This window comes from Stegastes partitus, unplaced genomic scaffold, assembly GCF_000690725.1.
Source record: "Stegastes partitus isolate 25-593 unplaced genomic scaffold, Stegastes_partitus-1.0.2 Scaffold1604, whole genome shotgun sequence".
NCBI classification, from domain to species: domain Eukaryota; kingdom Metazoa; phylum Chordata; class Actinopteri; family Pomacentridae; genus Stegastes; species Stegastes partitus.
Genome location: NW_007579335.1, coordinates 1 through 24494, shown reverse-complemented (window position 1 = coordinate 24494; position 24494 = coordinate 1). Strand labels below are relative to the sequence as shown.

General features: G+C 38.1%; 2 protein-coding genes across 2 annotated transcripts in view; both read right to left on the bottom strand.

The window, feature by feature from the left end:
- slc39a8 (solute carrier family 39 member 8) overlaps positions 1 to 4188 on the bottom strand; it is a 21035-nt gene extending 16847 nt beyond the window's left edge. The window contains exons 1-2 of the mRNA XM_008300884.1: positions 3914 to 4188; positions 1919 to 2081 (exon numbers count right to left, since the gene is read on the bottom strand). Coding sequence (XP_008299106.1) covers positions 1919 to 2081; positions 3914 to 4132 — 382 coding nt within the window. The 5' untranslated portion in view covers positions 4133 to 4188. The remainder of the gene's footprint in view (positions 1 to 1918; positions 2082 to 3913) is intronic.
- Positions 4189 to 6086: 1898 nt separating this feature from the next.
- manba (mannosidase, beta A, lysosomal) lies at positions 6087 to 24484 on the bottom strand (the record flags this gene model as incomplete). Its single annotated transcript, XM_008300891.1, has 17 exons — positions 6087 to 6938; positions 8746 to 9006; positions 9816 to 9958; positions 10115 to 10259; positions 11114 to 11278; positions 12502 to 12720; positions 12833 to 13000; positions 14049 to 14135; positions 16234 to 16351; positions 16489 to 16640; positions 17564 to 17674; positions 17881 to 18050; positions 18808 to 18931; positions 20563 to 20736; positions 20812 to 20917; positions 21003 to 21097; positions 24350 to 24484. Coding segments are annotated over 17 exons (2598 nt in total), but the record flags the coding sequence as incomplete, so codon positions are not given.
- Positions 24485 to 24494: the final 10 nt, after the last annotated feature.

The window sequence follows — 24494 nt, the reverse complement described above, 5'->3', positions numbered from 1 at the left end:
TGGGGATGGTGTGTTTGTGAGGATGTTCAGTGCTCGGTATCTGCAGATGACAGCATCTCATTTGGTGGTCAAAAAGCTCAAAAGAACCTTCTTCCAGTTGACTTCAGAGACTTCAAATATGAGATTTTTTTCAACACTGTCTTTCTCTTTTTCACTCTCCCACAAAACTTTGCCTGGTGACGAACAGACAACAGTTGTTTCACGAATTAGCATCTTCTCCCATATCAGCCATTAAAGCTCCTTCAAAGGAGTCATAGCTGTCTTGGTGGCCTCCCCCACTAGTGTCTTTCTTGCACAGTCACTCAGTTTTGTGCCATATTCCTAACATTTCTTAGTAATTGATCTAACTGTACTCTATGGGATATTTAGTGCTGTCTGATTTGCGTATGTCGGTTGAAACACTGCTGGAAATGACTGTGAAGATAACGAGGAGCTGCTCAGTGAGATGCTTCGCTTTGCTCGAGGGGACACATAAACAATAGATAACGGTGATGTAATCAGGAAGAGACCAGTGAATAACTGCTCAGCATGATACATCACTACTCTAGAGTCTATAAAAAAGATGTAAAGTAGGTAACAATGAATGAGTAGTTAGTGTTTTAGTCAGTGTTTGGATCAGAATGTAAAGATAGTTGGATTATTTTTAAACCTGGGGCCTTTTCTTTCCGTCTTGTTGAGCTTAAAATGGGACAAAAATGTTTGAAATCGGCCCAAAAACTTCGCTCAGTTGACAGTTTATCAAATACACCTGTCTGGAATAAACAGACCTCTCATAGAAGTTGAAATGTTTCAGTTTTTGTCTCAGAGAATCAGATGTAAGATCACTTTGGAGGATGTTTTGCTTATACAGATGTGCTTCTGCTATTTTCATCTGCTCTCATTGACATAAATGAGCTGGACAGGGATTCAGGGACAATAAAGAAGGTTAATACCAAAATATTTATTATCACGAGTCATGTTTTATTGACTCGCACGTGGTTGGAGAGCAGAGGCCGAGTTCACAGGAAGGTAATGCTGTTGTTGTGCTGTGTAATAATACAGCATGTGCTTTAGGACTTTGTTATCTCTGTCACGTCTCTTTAGTGTTAAACTGATGCAAACTAGTCTTACGCTGAGATCATCATAAATCAAATAAGATAAAAGGAGGCTGTTTCATAATAAACATAAAGCTGGTGTAATTTCCAAACTTAAAAAGTCCTGAAAAGCACCAGATTTCTGTATTTAAAAATGATCTAATTAAGTTATTTATTATTAAGTGTCAGGATTTTGTTTTTATTAATAATTTGACAAATTTCTGATAAAGTGCATGCCAATGAATGAGCACTTAATGATATTTTTCCTATTTTCTTCAGTTTCATTGCACAGTTTTTGCTTTTAGGATTCAAATATACACACTATATGTTAGAGAAAAGTATTCTACCTTGAAATATCACACGTTTTCATGTATACAACTGAATTTTTCTCCAATCTTTTCTACTTGGTTGCTGTTTCATCCGCCTGGAAATAAGAATAAGAGTAATAAACCTTTATTTAGATAGGGCTTATTATGTGCAGCACAACAAGTCACACAAATAACATGCAACAATCTAAGAAGAGTGGATTGTTTCAATCTTATGGGGTTTTTTTCTGTCTGTAACAGAAAAGAGCTCGAAGAGGAAGTAAACATTGATGGTCAGTTTTTGTGCATTGTATGCATTCTATGACACTCCACATTTTCTTGTTTTTTTTCAGAGACTACGAGCACATAAAGTGCATCCGTCGTCCACAGGATCGTCTAAAAAATCTCCGGCCTTTGTGTCACTGCGGATGAAAGCGCTGCCGGATCCGAATCAAGGCAACAAACCCCCGTGATCCGCGAATTATTTGAGTTGCGGGGGTCTTGACAAATAAACCAGAGTTGGGAAGTGAAGCAACGTACCAGAGTAGTCGACAGGCAGGACGGCCGTGGGGGCGGTGTAGGGGCAGGAGGGCAGCAGCACCTGGGTCAACACGGCGGGGCAGATAGTCCCCAGATGTCCCACAGTCAGCTGACTGACGTTACCGAGGCCAAAGTGGGACAAGATCTGCTCTGCCGAGGGACACTGAGGGGCAGAAATCCACTTTAGACATCTCTTAAACACTTTAGTTGCCTTTAATGTTCTCTCTGCTGAGTTATTAACTCAGTTATTTGCTCACATCTGTTCTGACGCACATCTGTTTGTGCAAAATCAGCTATATAAATAAAGCTCTATTATTCTCATTGCTAGAGGGTAAAACAGCAACAAAGTAGAAAAGAATAGAAGAAAGCACAGAAAAAAAACAAGCTAAAGACAGAAAAAATATATTTTCATACATTAAAATTTAGCATACTTCAAGACAGAATGCTTTCATCTAACATATAATGTGTTTTATTGAACCTTTAAATGCTTAAATTACATATAAAAGCAAAAACTGAGCACTAAAACTAAAGAAAAATAGGAAAGCTGTCATAAAATGTTCATTATTGAGCATGCATTAGGTCAGATTTATTAGCGCTAAGCAATGTTTCCAGCATTTATTAATACTGTACAATGTCAATAAAGTGCATGTAAGGTGCGTACAATGAAAGAGTGAAGTGATATTTTCCATGAAAATCTGTCTAAACTGGGTAGAACTGTGTTATGCACGACAAGACGCTGTATGAAACAGCAACAAAGTAGAAAAGATTAGGGGAAAAAAAACAAGGCGAAAGACAGCAAATTCAGTTGTGTACATGAAAGTTAAATATATTTTGAGATAGAATGCTTTAATATAGAATATAATGCGCGTCACTGAAGCTTTAAATGCAACTAAAAGCAAAAACTGAGTATTAAAACTAGAGAAAAATGAGAAAATTGTCAGAAAGCGCTTGTTTATGAGCATGCATTTAGTCAGAAACAGGTCAGATAACTAATTGACAAGTCTACAGATAACAAGACAGTCAGATGTATCGCTACTAAGCAATGTTTCAAGCATTTATCACTACTATGCAATGTCTAAAAGGTATATGTAGACAGCTTAAAAAGAGAAAAACTAACAGGAAAGTGATATTTTTCATAGAAATCCCTTATAAACTGAGTAGAATTACATGTTGTCACTTGAAAGACACTGTAAATGATCAATAGGAAGTTGAAATAGTAAAAATCACAGCACTTAGTAAATAGTTTGTGTACACATGCGGAAGAGCAAAGTAGAAAAGATTAGAGAAAAGTGCAGGAAATTCAGTTGTATGCAGTTTTTATATATTTTAAGACGGACATAGTGTGTTTTATTAAACCTTTAAATGTATGAATTAGACCTAAAAGCAAAAACTTACTACGTGTTGCACTGCAAGACACTTTAAATGATCAATAAAACAGTAAAAATGGTGATAAATAGGAAGTCAGAAGGCAGGAAATTATGTTCTATACTTGAAAGTTGAACATATTTCAAGACAGAATGCTTTCATCTAACATATAGTGTGTGTTATCGAGCTTTCAATGCATGAATTACATTTTAAAAGCAGAAACCTGGTGAAAAAAAACAAAGAACGATGTCGTAAAATGTTCATTATTTTGGATGCATTTAGTTGGAAACAGGTCAGATTATTAATACATCTGATTGTTTTGTTATCTGGAGACTTACTGATTGATCATTTGACTTATTTCCAATCAAATGCAAGCAGATATATTGCAAGGATTTGTTTTCATTGATAAAGTATGAAGCTTTTTTCATTTTCCACTAATTACAAACACTTTTTTTTTAACATTGTGTAGTAATAATAAAAGCTTTAAACTATGCCAAAAGTATATGAAAGTACTATATGGATGAAGATTGTTCTAATTTGGATAAAAACCACATGCTGCACTCTGCAACTGATCAATATTGGGTTTAAACAGAAAAAACAGCAGCACATTGTTCTAGTTTCTGTACAAACCTCTTGGTTTTCCAGCGGATTTCCCACAGTTACTAACTCAGATCTCCTGGCTGAGATGAGCAGCAGTAAATCGTCCAGGTTCTCTGTTGTGATAGATTTATTCTCCCCATAATAGTGTAAAATATTCTCCAAAAAGTCCTGTCCGTCCCGCTCGACCACATTTATGCTGTGGGACGTTGCAAGAAAAGCCAAAACAATAAAACATCTCAAGTGAAACATGTCTGCTTTTAAAGTTTCCTCTGGTAAATAAACGTGAGTCTTCTTTTTTTTCTCCCCCTTCTGCTTCTGCTCTTCTCAAAGCATTTCCTCCCAAAAACACAAATCAAGATATCCGTGCGGTTTGTGCGCAGCGCAGCGTCTCATCCATGGCACAGTGTGAGCGCACAAACACGCGGCGGTCCGTTTAAATAGCGCAGATTTTTTTTTTTTTTCCCTCCTCAGTTTGGGTTTAACTGTTTCGAGGTTCTACTGATCTGATCATCTATCAGGAGGTTCAAAGATCAGACAGGAAGGCAAAGAGAAAAAAAATGGAGGTGACCGACCGCGTGTATTCAGTTTCAGCGCTTTTCCATTGAAGCTTCACTTTGTCACTGCGCACACTTCATGGAGGATGCGTGTGTTTGTGCGGTTAAATGGACGGAACATGCAGGACGCGCGGCTCATTTTACAGCTGCGCCTCCGTTTATTCAACTATGAAACAGCTGGAAATTAAAAAAACAAAAACACAAACATGTGAGTTGAGGCGTTTAAAGGCTCCTGTCGCCCCCTGCTGGCAGCTCATGGTCAATGCAGGTTAAAGAGCAAAGCAAAGGCAGCAAAAATTCAGATTTTAGAACTTTTCCAAGTTCATGTCATGTGTTTTTTGGAGGGGAAAAAATCATGCTAAAGCTTCTACATAAACCATAGAATGTTATAAAATCCCACAACTCTACTCCAAATATTTTTTGAGTTGTGAATTTTTGAAAATAGGTCCTCTGCTTTACATTTCACAACTTCAGCGATTCTTCTAAAGCATCTTTAAAGCCTCATCAGCTGCTTATGTTTCACAGGATTTGGATTTTTTTCACTGAATATCCCAGAAACCTTAAGAAAAAGCTGGAACTTGTAAACATGTAAATAGTGTATGCTGATTTTTGTTAAACAATTCAAATATTGAAAATCTATAACTTATCATCAAAATGAAAAATCTTTAATTTTCACAAATTAATATTTCCACTATTATTCACTTAATTATTCTTCACATTTGGCTGATTGTTTTTATTTTATTTCATTTATTTTTTTACTGAATATCCGTAAAAACCAGGCTGCAAGGTGGCTCGGTGGTTAGCATCGTCGCCTCGCAGCAAGAAGGTCGCCGGTTTGCATCCTGGTGTGGACACCCGGGATCTTTCTGCGTGGAGTTTGCATGTTCTCCCCGTGCAGCGTGGGTTCTCTCTGGGTTCTCCGGCTTCCTCCCACACAGTCCAGAAACATGTTGAGGTTAATTGGTGATTTATTCATAGGTTAATTTTCAAAAAATTAATATCTCCACTTCATTTTTGATGCAGCATCAAATGACATTTTAACATGAAAAAATTAAATAGTTTCTACTCACAACAAAAAAAATTGGTTGGAATTGAGGGAATATTAGTGGAGATATTATTTTTTGAAAATGTAAAGATTTTTTGTTTTGATGATAAATTATAGATTTTTATTTTAGTTTTTGTTTTTCTTGAGGTTTCTTGGATATTCAGTAAAAAAATAAATAAAAAAAATTCTGTGAAAAATAAGCAGCTGGTGAGGCTTTAAAGGTGCTTTAAAAGAATCGCTGAAGTTGTGAAATGTAACACAGAGGGACTATTTTCAAAAACAAAAGTAATTGGAGTGGAGCTGTGGGATTTTGTATGGTTTCATGGTTTATGTAGAAGTTTTTCCAGGATTTATTTCAAGAAAATCCAAGACTTCAACTGGGAGCCCCTCGGTGAGTTGGCATGGAATAAAACTGTTTATTCACTCTACTGGTGTACTCACCTGCTCCTGCAAACATTATATATAAGTAATAGTGATCTATTCTTAATTCTTCAATTCCCTTTTAGTTTTTATCAGGTCTGTATCTCTATTGTGCAGCTGGACCATAATTTCCCCTCCTGAGGCTCAATAAGTTGTTTTTTGAAACAGATTTTTAAAAAACACGTTAACTTTTTAAATATTTATTTACAAAAGTAAGATTTACAAGTTGATTTAATTTAAGCACAAATACAAAACACACTTTGGCACATAAACGGATGTGACACAACACATCCAGGTTTTACAGTCTCTCTGCAACAGCAAAATATCAGTTTGATACGGTTTTCATGAACTTCAGTATCAATATGGAGCCTAATAATGTTAGTTTCACCTAATTAAATAATTATCTGTACATTCAGTTAGGTAATAAATCTAATATGTGGGAGATTTCGAAGTCTGGAACCAGGGTAACAATGTCCAGTTCATCTTGTAAACCCTGAATAAAACTGTATTTGTTCTCGCAAATTTCATCCTGTCATGGTTTTTGTGTGAATTAATACTTTTTGATTGCTAAAAATGTCCTTCTTGTGATTGAACACAGTTGTCAGAAGCAGGAAAAATCACTTTTTTGTTCAAACAGTTGCTGTTTTGCAGGTTTTTCTGCTCTGATCATTGTGCAAACATTTGGAAAATCATCACCAAGCATCAGCATCAATAAAATACATTCAAACTGAAGGCACTTTTGGAAGCAGCCAATAAGAGAAGAGAACCTGCTCAGCTCGTCTGTTACCTCTCTGGTTAACCTGCCCTCAGGTCAGTACACATCCGTTAAAGACGTGACGGTGAGGGATGCGGAGAGTTCGGCGACGCTGGTAGGACGCCAGGCATCAAAACGGACCGTCCTGTTTCTGGAAACCATCAGGAAGCCGTTGGAGCTGAAGCGTCCGGCGACGTTTCCCACGTCGAGCCAAACAAAAGGAGCCACAGAGGCAGAGTGGAGGCTGACGGTGAAGCCCGACTCGTCCTGCTGCACCTTCGCCTGCAGGGAAACACCACAAACCACAACGCTAAGAACAATAATAACAATAACTTTATTCATGCAGCACATAAGTTAACACATCATCCTCCTTAAACTTATCACCTAAACCAATCAGCAGCAAATTAACAAGAATCGTTCCATCTCACATGATCAGATTCTTAGAACAATTTCTGCTCGATCATTTCTGATTTGTTTGTAGCATAAAATATGGATATTTACAAAGATATGTGTGAACTTTTGACTTGATATTTCAAATACTTTCTGGGAAAATCTTTTTAAAATTTGCCCGTCGACTCACTTTCAACCCTTTTTCTGCACATTGAAATTTGTTTGAACGAGAACATAGGTGGCATCCAAAGAAAATAAAACATTCCTATTTTAACAAAACTATATATTTAGTATATTTTATGTTATATTTAGTGAAACATTTTGAAACTGAATACCTCTGTTGGATCAGACTATCAATCAATGTTTTTGTTTTTGTGGTACAATTTGTCACACCTGCTCAATCAGTTCTGAAAAACAAACTAAAATATGTTATTTTTTTCATGTTCGTGAATAAATATTTCATATTATATGTGTTTTGTTTTGTATTATTGTGTTGTATAGCTACATATACTTTATAAAATATCGCTACTTGACTTCTGCATTGTAATTTTTTTTGTTAATTCATGCTCAAGGATGGCACTTTTTGTTATTTTAATCAGAGAATGTTTGATCTATTTGTCCAATATTGCAGATTCTGAATCAATGACATGGTGAGAAATAACAGAGAAAATTTCAGGCTTTTATCTTTATTAATTATTGAGATATTGATGTTCACACAACCTTCAATGTCAATGCAGGATAAAACGTGCTGAAAGTCGGTCAACGGTTAGTTGCTCTGTAATATTGGAGGAATTCAACCGTGAATGTTCGAACCGAAAACTGATTGTGAAGAAGAATAATGATGCAAAAAGCTCCTTAACTGAACTGGTTCTTTAGGTTTGTAACATAGACTGCATAAAAGATGGACGTAGCTAGCATGACGTCACCCGTTGGTTTCTGCACTGAGAAAATGAAGCCAGGGTTTTGCTACTTCCTGGTTGACATCTTGGATTTTTGGAGCCAGTGACGCAAAAATCATCAAAGGGGGGGCGGAGCCATAGGAGCAGTGATTGGTCAGATGGATTGAGAGGCGGGCCCTCTCTGCCCGCCCACATTTACCGCCTTCTGCTCGCTTCGTCTACATCGTCGCTGCCGACTGTCATTCAAGCCAGCCACGCCCCTTGCCCCGCAACATTTTGAAGATTTTTTAAAAATTCAGTATTGATTTATTTTCAGATTGGCCACCTGTTCTCTGGATTTGACCATGAAAACTAATAAGAAAACAATCCTGAGCTGTAGGAATGCAGTATTTTGTGATCTGTGATCACTTCTTTTCCAATTCATTTCTATGGGAGCCAGGGCTTTTTGGAACCAGCAGCTAGTGGACGTAGTGATATTGCAGGTTTTTGACACTTCTGGGTTGGCTTCATTTTTCAAGGCCGGTTCCTACGTCCATCTTTTATACAGTCTATGGTTTGTAATTGATGAAACTGTGAAAGTCTGAATCCGTATTTTTGCGGCTGTCATCAGAAAACTGCAGTTTTAAGGTGGAAATGATTTCACTCATGATTCCAATGTATCAAAACACCACATAGACGTTTTAACAAAGTAAAAGAAAACTTGATTTTCACCTAAGATGGGCTTTAAATGCCTTGTGCTTCTTATACACTCATATAATCAAATATTTATCTGTGTAAAACAAATAAAAGATTAAACTTACGGTGATGTTGGGCGTCTTCAGGCCCTGAGCGTCTTTGGGTGAGCAGAGAAAGTGGTGGTTGGTGGGACCCTGCTGTTGTCCGCCGCCGTCCTCCAGGTGGAAGGTCAGCAGGCAGGTGGGGCGGCTGCAGCGTCCACATCCGGCCAGCAGGGCGGCGACAGGCTGCTTGAAAACGGGCACGGCGCTGCCTTCAGGTACCGTCAGCAGGTCGGATGTCCGGGTGCAGACCGGATCCAGCTCAGACCAGGAGTACACGGTCACCTGAGCGACACGAGGATAAAATAATAATAGTATAATATTAACCTTATTTGTTTAGCACCTTTCTAAAACAAAGTGCTTGTTGCACAAACATAGTCGAGAATAAAACACAAAATACATGAAAGAACAACAGTAAAATAACCATAGTGCACAAATAACTCAAATAAAATATATATAGAGAGAGAATTCAGTAAAATAACCACAATAGAACAATAAAATAATCACATTTTTGCAGGCGTATTAGAACAATATCATGTAAATATGTTTGGATTGTTTAACTTAAAGAGTTCAGCTGATCTAATCACCACCATAAAGTAATATTTTTAGTGCTTTTTCTCATTTAAACAGCCTAATACAAATTAAAAAAAACTACAGCTTCATAGGTTCCTTTATTGTATTTTTGAAAATAGAGTAACACATGAGCTTAATTTGGTTTTAACCATTATTTTCCTCCTTATAATGGATATCTTTTGTTTGGATGACAAAGTACAGGTTTAAAATTCATATTTTACCATCAGAAAATATTAAATTATCAACATGTGATCAGTCTTATTTAAAAGATAAAGCAAACTGTCATGTATTAGCAGCTAAACCAAACAGATATTGTACTTTATTTTGGGAATTAATGACATTCTGCTTTACAAACTCCAACAGTTAAAGGTTAATAGGAATTAGAGTGATTTACTGATGACAGTTAATGAATTAATGCCACTATAACAAACTCTTTTTTAATTATAGACATGTTTTATTCATATTTCCATCATATACTATTGTGGTCTGATTAAATACAGGTTCTATTTTAGTCAACGTACCACAGCCCTGAGCTTCAGGTCATGACTCAGGTCTGAGACGGCGTAGACGAGCAGCGTTTCGTCGTCTTCAAAGCCGACGGGCAGGACGGGAGCGAAGAAGCTCTGTGCAAAGTAGTGCAGCATTTTCCACTTTCCACCGAACTCTGCACACACACAGAGATGACGAGGGGATGACGTGGGATGGGTTTTCTGCACAATCTCCAGTCATTTTTACATTTGCATGAGATTCCCGCACTTTTTTTGAGGCCACATCTCAAATATAAACCGAAGTCCCAAACAGAATCTGCTTAGAAACTCACCAATCGACGACCAGGACGGCGCCTGCCAGATATCGTTGAGCTGCCAGTACAGAGCGCCCATAGTTTGACCTTCACCTCCGATGATTTCACTCCGACTCCGCCGATAAAACTCCGTCTGCGTCTTCACACACTGAGCCTGCATGACCTGGACATTGAAGAATAATTGGCAATAAGCACTAAGCAGTATAAGCCTACAAAATCATTTAATTGTTTATGCTAATTGTTGGCTTTAGGTAACAAAGCTACTTCCTCTTCTTGCAATGACTCGTGTTAAATATGAAGCTGCAGCCAGGTTAACTTAGTTTAGCATAAGAAGTGGAAACAGGGTGTCCGAAAATAATAAAACCTGTCAAACAACCCCTTTAAAGTGATCTGATAACATTTCATTTCATTCATGATTTTTGCAGCTTTTCCTCTAACTTTCAGCACATAAAAGCATTTTACACATCAAAGTGTGCAAAGTGTTAAATTGAGGGGAAGAAAAAGGGCATAGGACAAAAAAAGATGCCTTCTGCTGCATCAGTTTTGACATTTCATTTTAAAAATCTCTCCATCACAAGTGCAAAAATGATACAAGAGCTGTGCTGAATGAGTGAGAACTCTTTTACAAACTACTCGACTCAGAAAAGAGCTTGTTTTTGATTCAGGCTGCTAATTCAAGCATTGTGTATGTTTTGAATTTCTCCCAGGAATAAGTGATGGATTTAAAACTTAAAGTCCACCCACAATCTATGTTTTTACTGTCAAATCCTCAGTTTTGATAATTAAAATCGATACCAAGGCTCAGAATTTTTACAAAACCAGACATTTTGACTCCTATTAGCAGGGAAAGAACTAATAACTATGATGAATAATCTGTTTGAGCTCTTCAACAATGAAACTGCTGTGTCGCCTGCATAACAACATCCTACCTCGACTGTTTTCACTTCAGACTTGTGGTGAAAGTAACTGATGTTCACAGAGCAGAGTGACGGAGGAGTAAAATATGTAAAAGTTCACCTGAGTGATGTACAGAGTGTCTGTAAACCTTCTCAGAGGATCTGTAGAGTTCGGCAGGTTGAAGTGAAGCGCGGCCTGCAGCAACATCTGCTGGTTTCCTGCTTCGTGGTGTTGACGGTGAGACGTGAAGTTACTGTCGTAGCTCCAGTCTTCTTTAACGGAAACCTACAGCGAGAAACAAAAACCAGAGAAGCAATACTTTACATCACAGACAGACAGGAAACTAATACGATTCTACTGAGCTCTGATGTCTGATGGACACATTCAGCATACATCTCCTGACCAAATGGAGCCTTTTTGCAATAATTCTATCCATTTTAAGGAATATTTTATGACCGAATAATCTTCTCTTTTTTCCGCTTTATTACTCCATTAGGTACATTTACTCCATTACTGTACTCAAGTGCAATTTTGAGCTACTATTTTCTATTCATTGCACTTTATACTTTCTCCTTTGCGTCGCTGTTGTTGCAGTAATTAGTAATTTTGCAGATTTTTTATGTTTTGCCTCCATGCATGATGTTTTGTCATTAACTTAACCAACCAGCAGTTTATGTAAGTACAGCCGAAACAATTACTCATTTAATCAATCAGCTGATTTGCAGAGATTTAATTGATTAACTGTTTGGGTCATTTTTCACTTCCTGCTTCACGTGTGTAAAGATTTGCCCGTTTCCTTTTAATTATTTTAATGATTTTCAATTATTTTTAATAATTCTGAGGTTTGTAAAAAACAAGCATTCTGAAGGCGTCGCTGGATAAATGTGACAGAATTTCTCTTATTAACATTTTTTGCTTTTTCTGAACCAAACCATCAATAAATCAGAAAAAAATCTTGTAAACAGCTCCATGTGAACCTATTACAACAGTACAGTCCTGCTTTTACATTATTGCATCATTGATAATAATCTAATGTCATGATATATAACAGTATAACACTCACAGGGGACTTTTTTCTGCATTTAATACTTTAAATCTGTTTTTCTGATAATACTGTTATTTAAGCAACATTAAATGCAGGTCTTTTACTTGTAATAGAGTTTTTTTCTTTTTACAGTGAGGTATAATTAGTACTTTCACATAAGTAAAACAACCCTGAAGATAAACAATTGTTAATTGAATTCACAGTAGGGGTAGTTGAGGAAATAACTCAACTAAAAATGGGTTTAGAGACCTAAATATGTGTTTCTCAAAACTATTTAGTCAAAGATGTCTGATCACAGTTACAGCTTTGGTCCCTGATAAGATAAGTTAAAAAAAACTGTTTGTTCAGCTGTGTACTGGCTCAAAAGAGAGAAATAGTAGCTCCTTTAGAAAGCACGGCAGTTTTTGAGTTCAAATCTTCTGGATAAACGAGTATGAAAAGTGAGATAGCAACGTTGAGTTACCAGGTGCAGAGTGGAGAAGGACGGCCAGGACTGGAAGCCATATTCAGAGGCGAAACGTGTCCGAGGGAACGTCCTCCAGTCCCAGCAGTCGAGGGTGTAGCTGTAGAAGTGGACGTCTCCGTAGTGAGGATCATAAGGGTTCGCCGCCACCCAGCCCTCCTGCTCCGATTCAGCCCCGTTTGTCGGACTGGAGATGAGGAAAGGGCGACTCTGGTCCTCCTGAAGCAGAGATTCATCCTCTGTCAGATCTTACTTTTGTTTCTACTCGATTATAAAAAGAACAATGAGTTCTCTGGAACCTTTTAACCACAAATCCTCTTTGGACTCTCACCTCTTGCACGATCTGCCGTATGTTGTCCACATAAAGCGTCACGTAGTCTTTCAGGTACGTTGGCCTCTGGGCAGCCGGGATGTTGAACCAGTCTGTCGCCAGAGCTGCTTCGTTTTCATTGTTTCCGCTCCAAATTATGATAGAGGGGTGGGACTTTAGGCGGCGAACCTGACAGTTAAAATAAGACAGAAACTGGCTGTCAGCATACTTCATGTAAAAAAAAAAAAAATCTTAAAATGTGGCAGGATCATTCCAACTAATATTATGGTGTTTTTAGGAAAATTTGTACTCAACCACCTCTGATTTAGCTAAAAAGAGATTTAGAGCATAAACGATGGATATTTATAAAGGTATTTGTGGCATTTTAGCTTAATATATATAATACTTTCCAAGATAAAATGTTACTTGCATGAGGCTGTCTTGTAATATTTTTGTTTTTGTGGTGCAAGCTCAATCAGTTAGTAAAGTTCAATGAAAATAATTTCATTTTTTCATTTTTGTGGCTGTATATTTCATATTAAAAGTATTTATATGTTAGTTTTGTATTTCTGTGACATGCAGCTACACATATATAAGAAAATATCAGTAGCTGATGGTAATCTGTGCTCAAAAATGTGACTTTTAATGATGGCTTCAAGCGTTTTTTTGTATTTCAACTTGCCCATAATGTGAGACTCTTGGATCTACTTGTCCAATATTAGAGATTCTGAATCAATGACATGATGAGAAATAACAGTGAAAATTACAGGCTTTTGTATGTAATAGTCTCTGAGATATTAATAATCAAACATAGCCTAAAATGTAATTGTACAAAAAAAAAAATGCTCAAAGTAAATTGAATCTCGGCTATATATATATATATATATATATATATATATATCAGGCTAAAACTTTATAGATACCATTTTATGTATCCATAGTTTATGATAAAAAAGCTTGAAGTAAATCAGAGATGGTCAAACAGAAAAGCCACCAACGATTTGAGATGGAAGAATCCAGCATTTTATTTTGAAAGTCCAGTTACAGCCTGTAAAAAGGCCCAGCTGGTGTGTTAACGGGGTTAAACAATGGTTCTAAAAATGCCTTTTATGTAGAAATATTGATTCAACCTGCTTATATGTGTACGTTGTGCTTTCTGAACCAGCTCATCGGTGCACACACGACACACTACACCTTCAGAAAACAAAACAACAATCCCACCTGTGCGTTAACTCACCTGTTGGACGACCTCCTCTCTCACCGTCTGTATGAAGTCGTCCTCGGTGGGATACATGGCACAAGCAAACATGAAGTCCTGCCAAACCTGGAGACACAAACACTTTGAGGAGCCATCTGTTCCACAATGCACCCATGAGTCACAGCCGTGTTACACAATCAACGCCGCATATATAAATACAGTCTATCGGCGCCCAAATGTTATTTTTCACACATTTTATGTAACGGTGGTGCTCAAGGGGGATTTTCACTGTTGGAGCTGCAGCTTCCAGATGTTAAAATTCATGTCAGTCAGCTAAAATACACAACTACCGATGAGCCACAACATTAAAACCCCCTGCTTAAATAATGTGTAGCTGTGACTCATTGGTTTCCTGTTGATTCTGGCATCGGGACGCTGGCGGCGGATCTTTTGGGTCGTGTAGTTTGCACTGTGAAGGAGATGAGGTTTGCTTGGATTCTGGTCTGGGGAGAAGCTCAGGCTCTTGGTCGTGCTCCTTGAGCCTGTGGCGCTCGGTTCAACTCGGTTCCACATAAATGCCAGGAGCCAAGATTTCCCAGCAGAACGTTGCATTATGATTAAATAACAATACTTTGCAGGAGCTTTTTGCACTTAAGTTTGGTGCATTTTGTGTGTAATTCTGTTCTCTTTTGCAGATCTTTGTCAAGCAGACTTTGTTTATGGTTCATTTTCATCTTTGGGAGGTTTCCTATGCATGCAATTCATCCCACACTTTATTTATTCGTGTGCAATATAATCATAATAATGTTATTTACTACTTAGTCATGTTGCTGCTTACCACAATCTACACTCTGGTGCAATATTTATCTACTAATGTTACTTACAGTGCTGTATTTCTGCACTCAGATTTACATTTAGTGTTCATATTATCTATTTTTATATTGATCTCATTTATTACCAAACGTTTTGTGTTTTATTAATTAGCATTTTCGATGCACCACAGAGGATCAGCACTTCTAATTTTTCTGTATGCACAACTCACAATGACAATAATTTACAATCAGACTGCAACAGGACTGCTTTCTGAAAAAAAAAAACAGAACATGGATTGGGTGTATTTTAACTGTATGACCATCATTTTTTAAAATATGAATTTTCTGTTTGTTCCAGGAAGATGCTGGGTTTCTATTTTGTAATGCTTTTTTCTTTTTTTCCCACTTTTCTCGTTGTTTTTTAAAAAATATATATATTCAACCATTCTTTTATGGTGCTTTACTTATTTAAAATATTTTTTAAAAAAACTGTATTTTGCAGAATTCAATTTCAGTTTTTACAATTTTAATGCTAAAAACCTTAAAATAAAATAAAAAAATATGTGTATGTAAATATATATATATAAAATCCAAAGTGAAAGTTTGATATCAAAACACATGCTATGACAGCAGCATACAGGTTTTACCCACATTCATCTTAATTTGTATTAAATGTAGAACACTGTAATGACCTCATACCATGTTTTAGTCCATTTACATGTTATATATGAACCGATCAGCAACAGCAGCAAAACCACTGACAGGAGAAGTGAGTAAAATCGATTGTTATGTTAAAATGCGATATTCTGCTGGGTTACTTTGACACATAAAGATCCACCTAAAGATTACTGCAGACCAAACCCACCCCCACCACAACACAAAAACTGGTAAGGAACAGTGGCTTGGTGAGGAACACGACCAAGAGCCCAGTCGAGATCCAAACTCCCGAGATTCTGATCCAATAAAAGCATCCATGGGATTTGTCAGAACAAACCTGATGCCACAGAGGCCTCACGCTGCAACCCACAACTCAAAGGATTTGTTTTTTTGGGGTTTTTTTTTGCAGCATGAGGTGAATCAATGCATCAATAAGCAGGTCTTAATGTTGTGGCTGATTGAGGTATCAGAATTATATTTAAAATTGGATGCAAAATGATCTAACATATCAAAAAGTCTTGTCATGTACTGTAAAAAAAAAAAGAAAAACAGAAAAACTGCTGCACTTTGAATGCAAAAACCTGTACTCTGTCCAGTTCATAGACCGCACCCATACACTTCAGCACTTCCTGATGCAAAGAGGATGTTGTTTCTGTACTATTTAATTTCTTATATACGAATGATGGCATCCTGCTTTACAACTATTACAAAACTGTTCTATTGTTTTTAGACCAGTAGAGGGTTGCAGCAGTTACCATGATGCCCAACTCATCGCAGATGTCGTAGAACAGATCCTGCTCGTACACTCCACCTCCCCAGACCCTGAGGCCATTCATGTTGGCATCCACCGCCGACTGCAACAAGTTCCTCAAGCTGCAGGACAAACAGCGAGCGGGTAGTTTCAGTGTTAATGTGTTTGCAAATTGAAGATGCCTGCTCTGCAAAGACGCCAAAGAGGAACAAAGGTGTAAACGAACAGTATTCCCCTCAGCCTTTCAGACTGAACTCACACAGCAGGCGTGACTCGGTCCTGGAAGGAGTGGGCCGGGATCCAGTTGGAGCCTTTCAGGAAAATTGGTTTCCCATTGATGCGGAAATAAAAGCTCAACCCTGGAGAGCCGACGACCGGCTCCTGGACCAGTTCCACCGCTCGGAAATACACCTGCAGCAGAAACTTTCATCAGCTCACCTTGAACTCATCTGTAACGACTTTAAAGGACGCAGAGTTTGACTTTTATTACAAAACTGCAAACGACAACCTTCATGAATTCAGCTTCAGTAGTGACAATCCATTTTAGTTTGGGGAAATGTGCATAGATATGTAATGTATGCTATTATTATTACTGTTTTAATGATTAAATAACTAACATTATATATAAAGTAGTTTGAAAAAATAGTTATCAATTAAGTGTGTAATTTAATATAATAAATTCATTGTTTAATTTAGTATCAAATGGCTTTAGGTTTATACTCATTTTATTTTAGAAACTGAAACTAATAACAACACTGGAATTTGGGAAATGTGCATAAAAATGTAACGTTTAAATATTTAATGAATCGAAAATCATTAATTGTTTCATATTGTTTTCAATGGCTTTTGGTTGCTCTTAGGGATCTTTTATATTTATTTCATTTTAGAAATAAATTGTACTATCCTGTTCTGTCCTGCTTTACTAGTATTGTATATTTAATCTACTGTGTTTTACAATTAGAGTTTTTGTTTTGATCCTGCCTTGCTGTTTTATGCACATATTGTTGTTGCTGCTTGTGGAAGCACAAGATGACAAACGTCCTGTTTTGTCCACAACCCAAAGATTTTCAGTTTACTGTCACGGGGGAGGAAGGGAACTAGAAAATATTACATTTAAGACGCTGCAATATAGAAACACACCACAAAAAGCTGCAAATAACCACAAAGAGCTGCAAAACAACCACATAAAGATACAAAAATCTGCTGGAGCTGAATTCAAAATGAAGCATAAATAACTTGTGCAGCTCTTTCATCATCTCAGGTTGCTTTATAACGTGCTTGATACATAAACTTGCTTTGCTTTGATGATATGAATGTAAGCGTTGATCTCTGACCTTAGACTCTGTATTGAGGACTAAGAATCCATCCTGAAATCCTCTGACAGCGAGGCGGTAAAAGTGTTGGTCACCGTGTCCGCTGGGCCACCACAGCTTCACCTGGCTGCTCTGGAACATTTTTATTATGATAAAAAGAAGGAATAGTATCATAAATATCACAATAAATGAAGAAAGTAAGAGCTTTGCTTAGCTTTAGCAACATATATTAAACTTTAATTCGCCATGTTGCTTATTTATTCCTTTCTAAGTGTCTGCAAAATCTAAAAATCTGCCATTTTTCACACACAACAGTTGACAGGATTGTTTCAAAGCACCGTGTTGATGTTTAGGACGAAGCTGTTCTTCGTCTTTCCTTGAAGAAACTGCATCTGGGAGGTTTGCTCTGTACCCAGCTCGGGTATCGAGAGCGTCACTCGTCCATTTGTTGTCTGAACTGCATCGACATGAAGCTCAACCTGCAGCTTCCACTGAGAGACGCTGGAGTCTGGACAAACAGAGTATAGATTAGAAATAAAATTACACAAAAAGGGAAACACAGGGCGCCCCGATAGCTCATCTAGTTGAGCAGGTGACCCATAAACAGGGTCTATAGTTCATAGATTCGACTTCCACTCACAACCCTTTGCTGCAGGTCTCTTCCCATTCTTCTCCCCCCCTTTCCTGTCTTTCTACTGCTCTAAATAAAGGCAAAAAGCCCCCAAAATATATTTAAATATAAATAACTAAAAAGGGAAACACAGAGGGGGGGATAAAACTATATGAGTGGGCAAAGAAAATCCAGAAGATGCAAGAATATTTGAATGTATTCTGCAAAAAAGACTGCCTCTTATTTGCTTTTCAGATTTCAAAGTGGGAGAAAATGTGTGCAAACGTTTATTTGTACACAAGATTAACACACTCTCGGGTTTCAGGAATTACTGCAGTTAATTCTCAAAACTGACTTGAGCTTTCCCATCTCTGCATCCTGAGGAAGCTCCGACCAAACACTGAATTCCAAGAATCTAAAGTCGAGGCAACTCTGACCAGAAAAATAAACTGCCTCTGTTTGTCGAGCTGCTGCATCTTACACAACTGCTCTTACGCAACAGATAAATAATGCAACACTTTCTTTCAGACGAGAGGCGCTTTCTCTAAAATTCTGCTTACGCCTGAAAGCATCTGTGTTTATCCTGACGGCATTCTTTTTTCTTTTTTTTTATTTTGTAGTTTTGACCAAAAGATGAAGATTAGACGGGACGTACCGTAGAGAGGGACGGAGGAAACCTGGACGAGCTGCAGAATATCAAACGCCTCCAGCTGGACTCCTTTCCACAGACCCATCGTGGGGAACGAAGGACCCCAGTCCCAACTGAAGGAGCTCTGTTCCTGCACCACAACACAACAACGATGTCATTTGTTTACACCGATCAGCCACAACATTAAAACCACTGACAGGTGAAGTGGAGAACATTGATTATCTTGTTGCATTAGCGCCTGACAAGAGGTGGGAGATATCAGGCTGCATGTGAACAATCAGTTCTTGAAGTTGAAGCGCTAGAAACAGGAAAAATGGGAAGCAGGAGGGTCTGAGAGTCTTTGACAAACTGTGATGACAAGATCATTGTGTCAACTCCAAGGTGGCAGGTGTTGCGGTGTGTCCTGGTATGCGGTGGTTAGCAGTGAAACCGACAACAAGGCTCATTCATGGATGTGGGGAGCAAAGAAGAACAACACAGAAGAGCTAAAAAAAAAAACCTTAATGTTGCTCTGATGGAAAGATGTCAGAACATAAAGTATCAGTGCTTGAGGCCACAGAACACCTTCAGTCCAGACTGATTTGGCGACACAAAGGGAAACTACACAATGTGATAACCTTAGAAAAAAAGGAAAAACAAGGTGGTTCTGACAAGATGAAGGTAAAAGGTAAAAGAATTAAAGTTTATGGGTAAAACTGCTGTTTGAAAATGAATTTATCAACTAGCTCCCCTGCTTAAAAGCTGATTTCCACAATAATTACCATCTTTATCTATATTATATTCTAATATCTACACACAACATGATGATCTGTTGGCTGTAATTTTCCTACATTCTGCATCAAAATATTTTCCACATGTCAGATTATTAATTTAACTTTCCAATCAGGTCGAGATGATCCTTCTAATTTTGGATTGAAAGAACATCTTCCCCTCTGCTTCATCAGTTTAACCCTCTGAAACCCAAAACCTGCAGCAGGTTTGAAAACATCCATCCATCCATTAGCCATACACCGCTTAGGGTCGTGGGGGGCTGGAGTCTATCCCAGCTGACTCAGGGTGAAGGCAGGTTCACCTGGACAGGTCACCAGTCTATCACAGGGCTACACTTAGAGACAGACAACCAAGCACACTCACATTCACACCTACGGACAATTTAGAATCACCAATTAACCCCAACATGTTTCTGGACTGTGGGAGGAAGCCGGAGAACCCGCAAATGCAAACTCCATGCAGAAAGATCCCGGGTGTCCTCACCGGGACGCGAACCGGCGACCTTCTAGCTGTGAGGCAACAATACGAACCCTAACCACTTGCCCGGTTTGGTTTAAAAACATGTTGTATTTAAAAAAATAAAATCAAAGCTACATGTTGGTCAGAGCACAAACTGTAGAAACTTGAACTGACTGCATGTGATGTCGCACTCTGTTGTAACCCAATTTAAAGGGAAAATGAAACGCTAGATAAAGTTAGCATAATTCACAAGCTGGATACCAACTCTAAAACTCCTCATAGGTTTAAAGCTGTCAGTCAAATAAAAAGCAATCTATCTTTTTCAAACAAGCCCATCACCGTCTTGTGCTGTGGGTTGGTTAACTCAGAAGTGCTATATTAGTGGACATCAGTTAACTACTGACAAAATAGAAAATAAGAAACACCAGGGGTTACTTTTGTATTGTCCTACAATATACAGCAACAACTTCTATATTAATAAAATCAGGTTAAAATCAAACAGTAACACATGGCAGGATATAACCTACTTACTTTCCTGATGAAATTGACGTGACATTCTCCCTTCTGGACGTCCGGAGGACACTCGGGAGGAACTCTGTAGGACGAATGAGCTTTCCTCCGCTCAGACGCGTAAACAACCGGAGACAGCAAATTAACCTCCAGCACATTATCTCCGTCCTTCAGCAGGTCGCTCACCGAGAAGTCCTACACACCAACAACACGAAGGTATTTTAAAGCGTGACATGAAAGAAAACCCTGAACGGCTCACGCTGAACATACGTATCTACGGAACATGTTGTCCGTCTTCCCGACTGTGACCCCGTTGAGAGAGACGGACGCCACAGTGTCCACGCCGTCAAAGACCAGCAGCACCTTCCGTTTGACCCTGTTAATGCAGAAAACAGGCAAAAGGAGTCAGAAACAGGGCACTGAAAAATCTTTTTAGAAATCATGAACATCACGATACAGACCTCAGCTGAGGAGGGACAGTAAACGTGGTCGTATACGTCCAGTTGTCAAGTGAAATCCACCGATAAGACAAATCGTTGAACCTGAAATATGGGTCCTGGAAGACGAGTGAGGAAAGAGTTTAGCTGGACTTCAACATTTTATTTCATTTCTAGTTAGTTTATGTCTATAAAAAGGTGTGTGAAAATGGGTTCCGGCCTGCAGCTGACAATTTTTAATGACAAGAGACGCTAAAAGTTTAAGATCTCCAGATCACCCCCCAAAGAATTTTAGCACTTTTCTAATATAAAGGTCACCAGTCTATCACAGGGCTACACTTAGAGACAGACAACCAAGCACACTCACATTCACACCTACAGACAATTTAGAATCACCAATTAACCTCAGCATGTTTTTGGACCTTGTGGGAAGAAGCCGGAGAACCCGGAGAGAACCCACGCTGCACGGGGAGAACATGGAGACTCCACGCAGAAAGATCCCGGGTGTCCTCACTGGGACGTGAACTGGCGACCTTCTTGCTGTGAGGCAACCATGCTAACCACTGAGCCACCTTGGAGCCCACTCAGCTAAAATAAAGTTTAAATAGATATTGTATATGTGGAGTTTTATTTACCAGGCGAGGAGACAGTTAACAGGTGGTAAACAGGAAGCAGAAGTCTCCGCTTCCAGTCAGCGTTAATGAGATACTCAAGTTCATTATTCACAGGAATAACACGGGACTTAGAAGCAACACATGCATGAATAATCCTACCAGGTTAAGAGGGCTTTAGGTGAAGCATATTGCAGCTTTTACTTTCCCAGGACAAAATACGTTTGCAGCAAAACTAAGGCTCTTAGTTTTGCACTTAGTTTTGCACTTAGCTCTTAGTTTTGTGAACAAGATCATTCGTTTGATAAATAATTCTAAAATTTAAACTCTGTGTGAGCTCACGTAAAGCTAAAAACAAACAGGTTGGATAGATTAAGCTGAAGATATGGGCTAAAAAGTGCAACAAAACTGAGTCCAATTCTCATTTGTGTCCATTTATCATTTCATTTTTGAAATTTTTTTAAGTACACCTTCAGTTTTGTTCACAAGTAGCCTTTTTCTTGACTCTAAATGAGCCTTTGGAGAATGAATGTACAGTAAGCATAATCAGTCCACACACAATAAAGGCAATCAGTCTGTGTTACCTTATTGGGCAGAAGTCTACGCATGTTCCTGTTATTTTGGACCTTTTGATAAACAAAAATGGTCAAATATGCTTGTGCAATTGATATCTCAATGAAAAAAAAATGGTTTAGCAATAGATTTTTTTCTTTGTTTTTATTCTCATTTCTTTGCATTTTGGGTTTGGTTTCCTTCGGTGCTGGCTGAAGCCTCACTGGTGGGTGCCAAAATGTTCTATATGCAGAAAAATAAGCTCCTCTTTGGACACTGATGGTACCAGTCTGTCAGATTTGTGGTCACACTTCACTTCAGGCTGCAGCTACAACTTTTCCCTGCCAAGCTTCATGAGACTGAGTCATTTTTCCATTCCCTACTTGGAGATGCAAACTAAATAAATGTCAACTTCCCAGCATTCTTTGCACTCATGTAGCTCCAAACCAGTTGCCTTTCAATTCACCTGTTTGCTTTCAATTTTGCATGCTGGATATGGATTGTCATCTAATAATTAGTTTTCAGGTTGTTTTTTTGTTTTTATTTACAACTACTATGTTGAATAAACACTGTGTGCTCTTTTTTTATGCAAGGCCAAGAATGTACAGAATTGAAAGCTGATTGCGTTCAAAGATATTAAGAAAAAGAAGAATATATGAATTTAAAAAAACAAAATAAAACACCATATTTAATTATCACAAAGGAAGGGCAAATAAAATAAAGTCAAATCTCATCAAATATAACTCAAAAGAAGAGAGATTATGCTTTTGAAACATTTCAAACTAACTGGCTCTTAATAAATATCTAGATGTATGTTTGGCCCATTTATGTCAATTCTTTAAAAATCATTCAAATTAATTATTCTGTGACCTAAAGACCGAAATAATTCCTTGTTTTAAAAAAATTTTTAAAAGATGTTTAGATACTGGCAGTTTGCTTGTCAACCTCAGAATTAAATTGTCTTTTTATAAAAATCTGTCAAACATTCACGACATTACTAAATAACACAGCTGCTGCTTCCTCTACACATCGAAAGACTTACCGAGACTGAAACAGACATTAAAACACATCAGCATCACTCCTCAGCAGCCAGTTTAACCAACTTACTCTCAATTATGCAAATGATTATGTGCAATTCTTTGCTGTTTCCTACATTATCAGTTCCTTATGTCATGTTGATCAAAATGTATGACAATGGGTCTCAGTTGAATAGTCTCACCCCCACAACATTTAGGCTTTAGTTCATCGCATAAGTCTTTACACGTAAAATGTTTGAACAAGTTGTCAGAACATGTCGAGCATATTTCCATGAGACTTTTTTCTAAATCGGTCCTGAATTGGTAAGCTGCTCCGAGGTGAATCTTAACTTCCTCTAATGAAGGGAAATGTGTGTAGCATTACATTGATCGACCAATGATCAACCAGTTTTCTGAAAGAGCTCAAAGGTGCATTTTATGATCCATCAACTGGCAAGTGTAGAGGAAGACTGCACTGTAACTCCTACAGCACTGCATGTACAGTTTTCCCTAAGGAGATTTTCCTATGTTCACATTTCTACTTTTGTTTTTTGTCTTTGTGCTGTGCGGTGCTGTCTTTTCCTTTCTGTATCACAATGACATGGTCTGTCAACAAATTACAGCACAAACAGTAAAAGCCTAAATGTGAATCTTGTCCAGGCTCTTGCAATCAACCTCCCACACACACTAAGGTGTAACTCACAGTTTACAATAATTGTCATCAAAATTTTAGCCATAGTCAGAACATCCCTCCAGAGTACACTGTTATACCGACAACATGACTAAACAATCTGACTGTCTTATCGTACACACTGACACAAGGACTTGTCATTCTGATGGCGCTGACATGTTCATTGACACAGATATTTAGTTTTGAGAGATGAACTAAGGATTTTGAGCAAGTAGCTGTCTTTTGCAGGTGATCCATGGTGTTTGGCTATTTGTACAAATTGTTTTGAGAAATGCACTTACTGTTTTTGCAGATTCGAGAAATGTACCAAAGCGACTGAGAAAAACTGTCATGCCTGTTAGCTGCAGCAACAGTCTGGCTGAGATTTGCATGACTAACTTGCACCAAAATGACAGAAAACTGCACATTAAAACCACTCTGCAGTCAGACACGTGCATATATAAACCGGCATAATTCACATTTTATGACTACTCTTTATATTTAGTCATTCTCTCTTCCTACCAGGATGAATCCCTGCTGCTGCAGAGCTGAATGAACGCAGCCGGGAACCTCCGCAGGCAGCAGCAGCGACCCGTTGGAGTTTGACAGCGTCCATTTCCCGTTCAGACTCACGGTGAGCTCCGTTACGGGACGAAAAACCGACAAA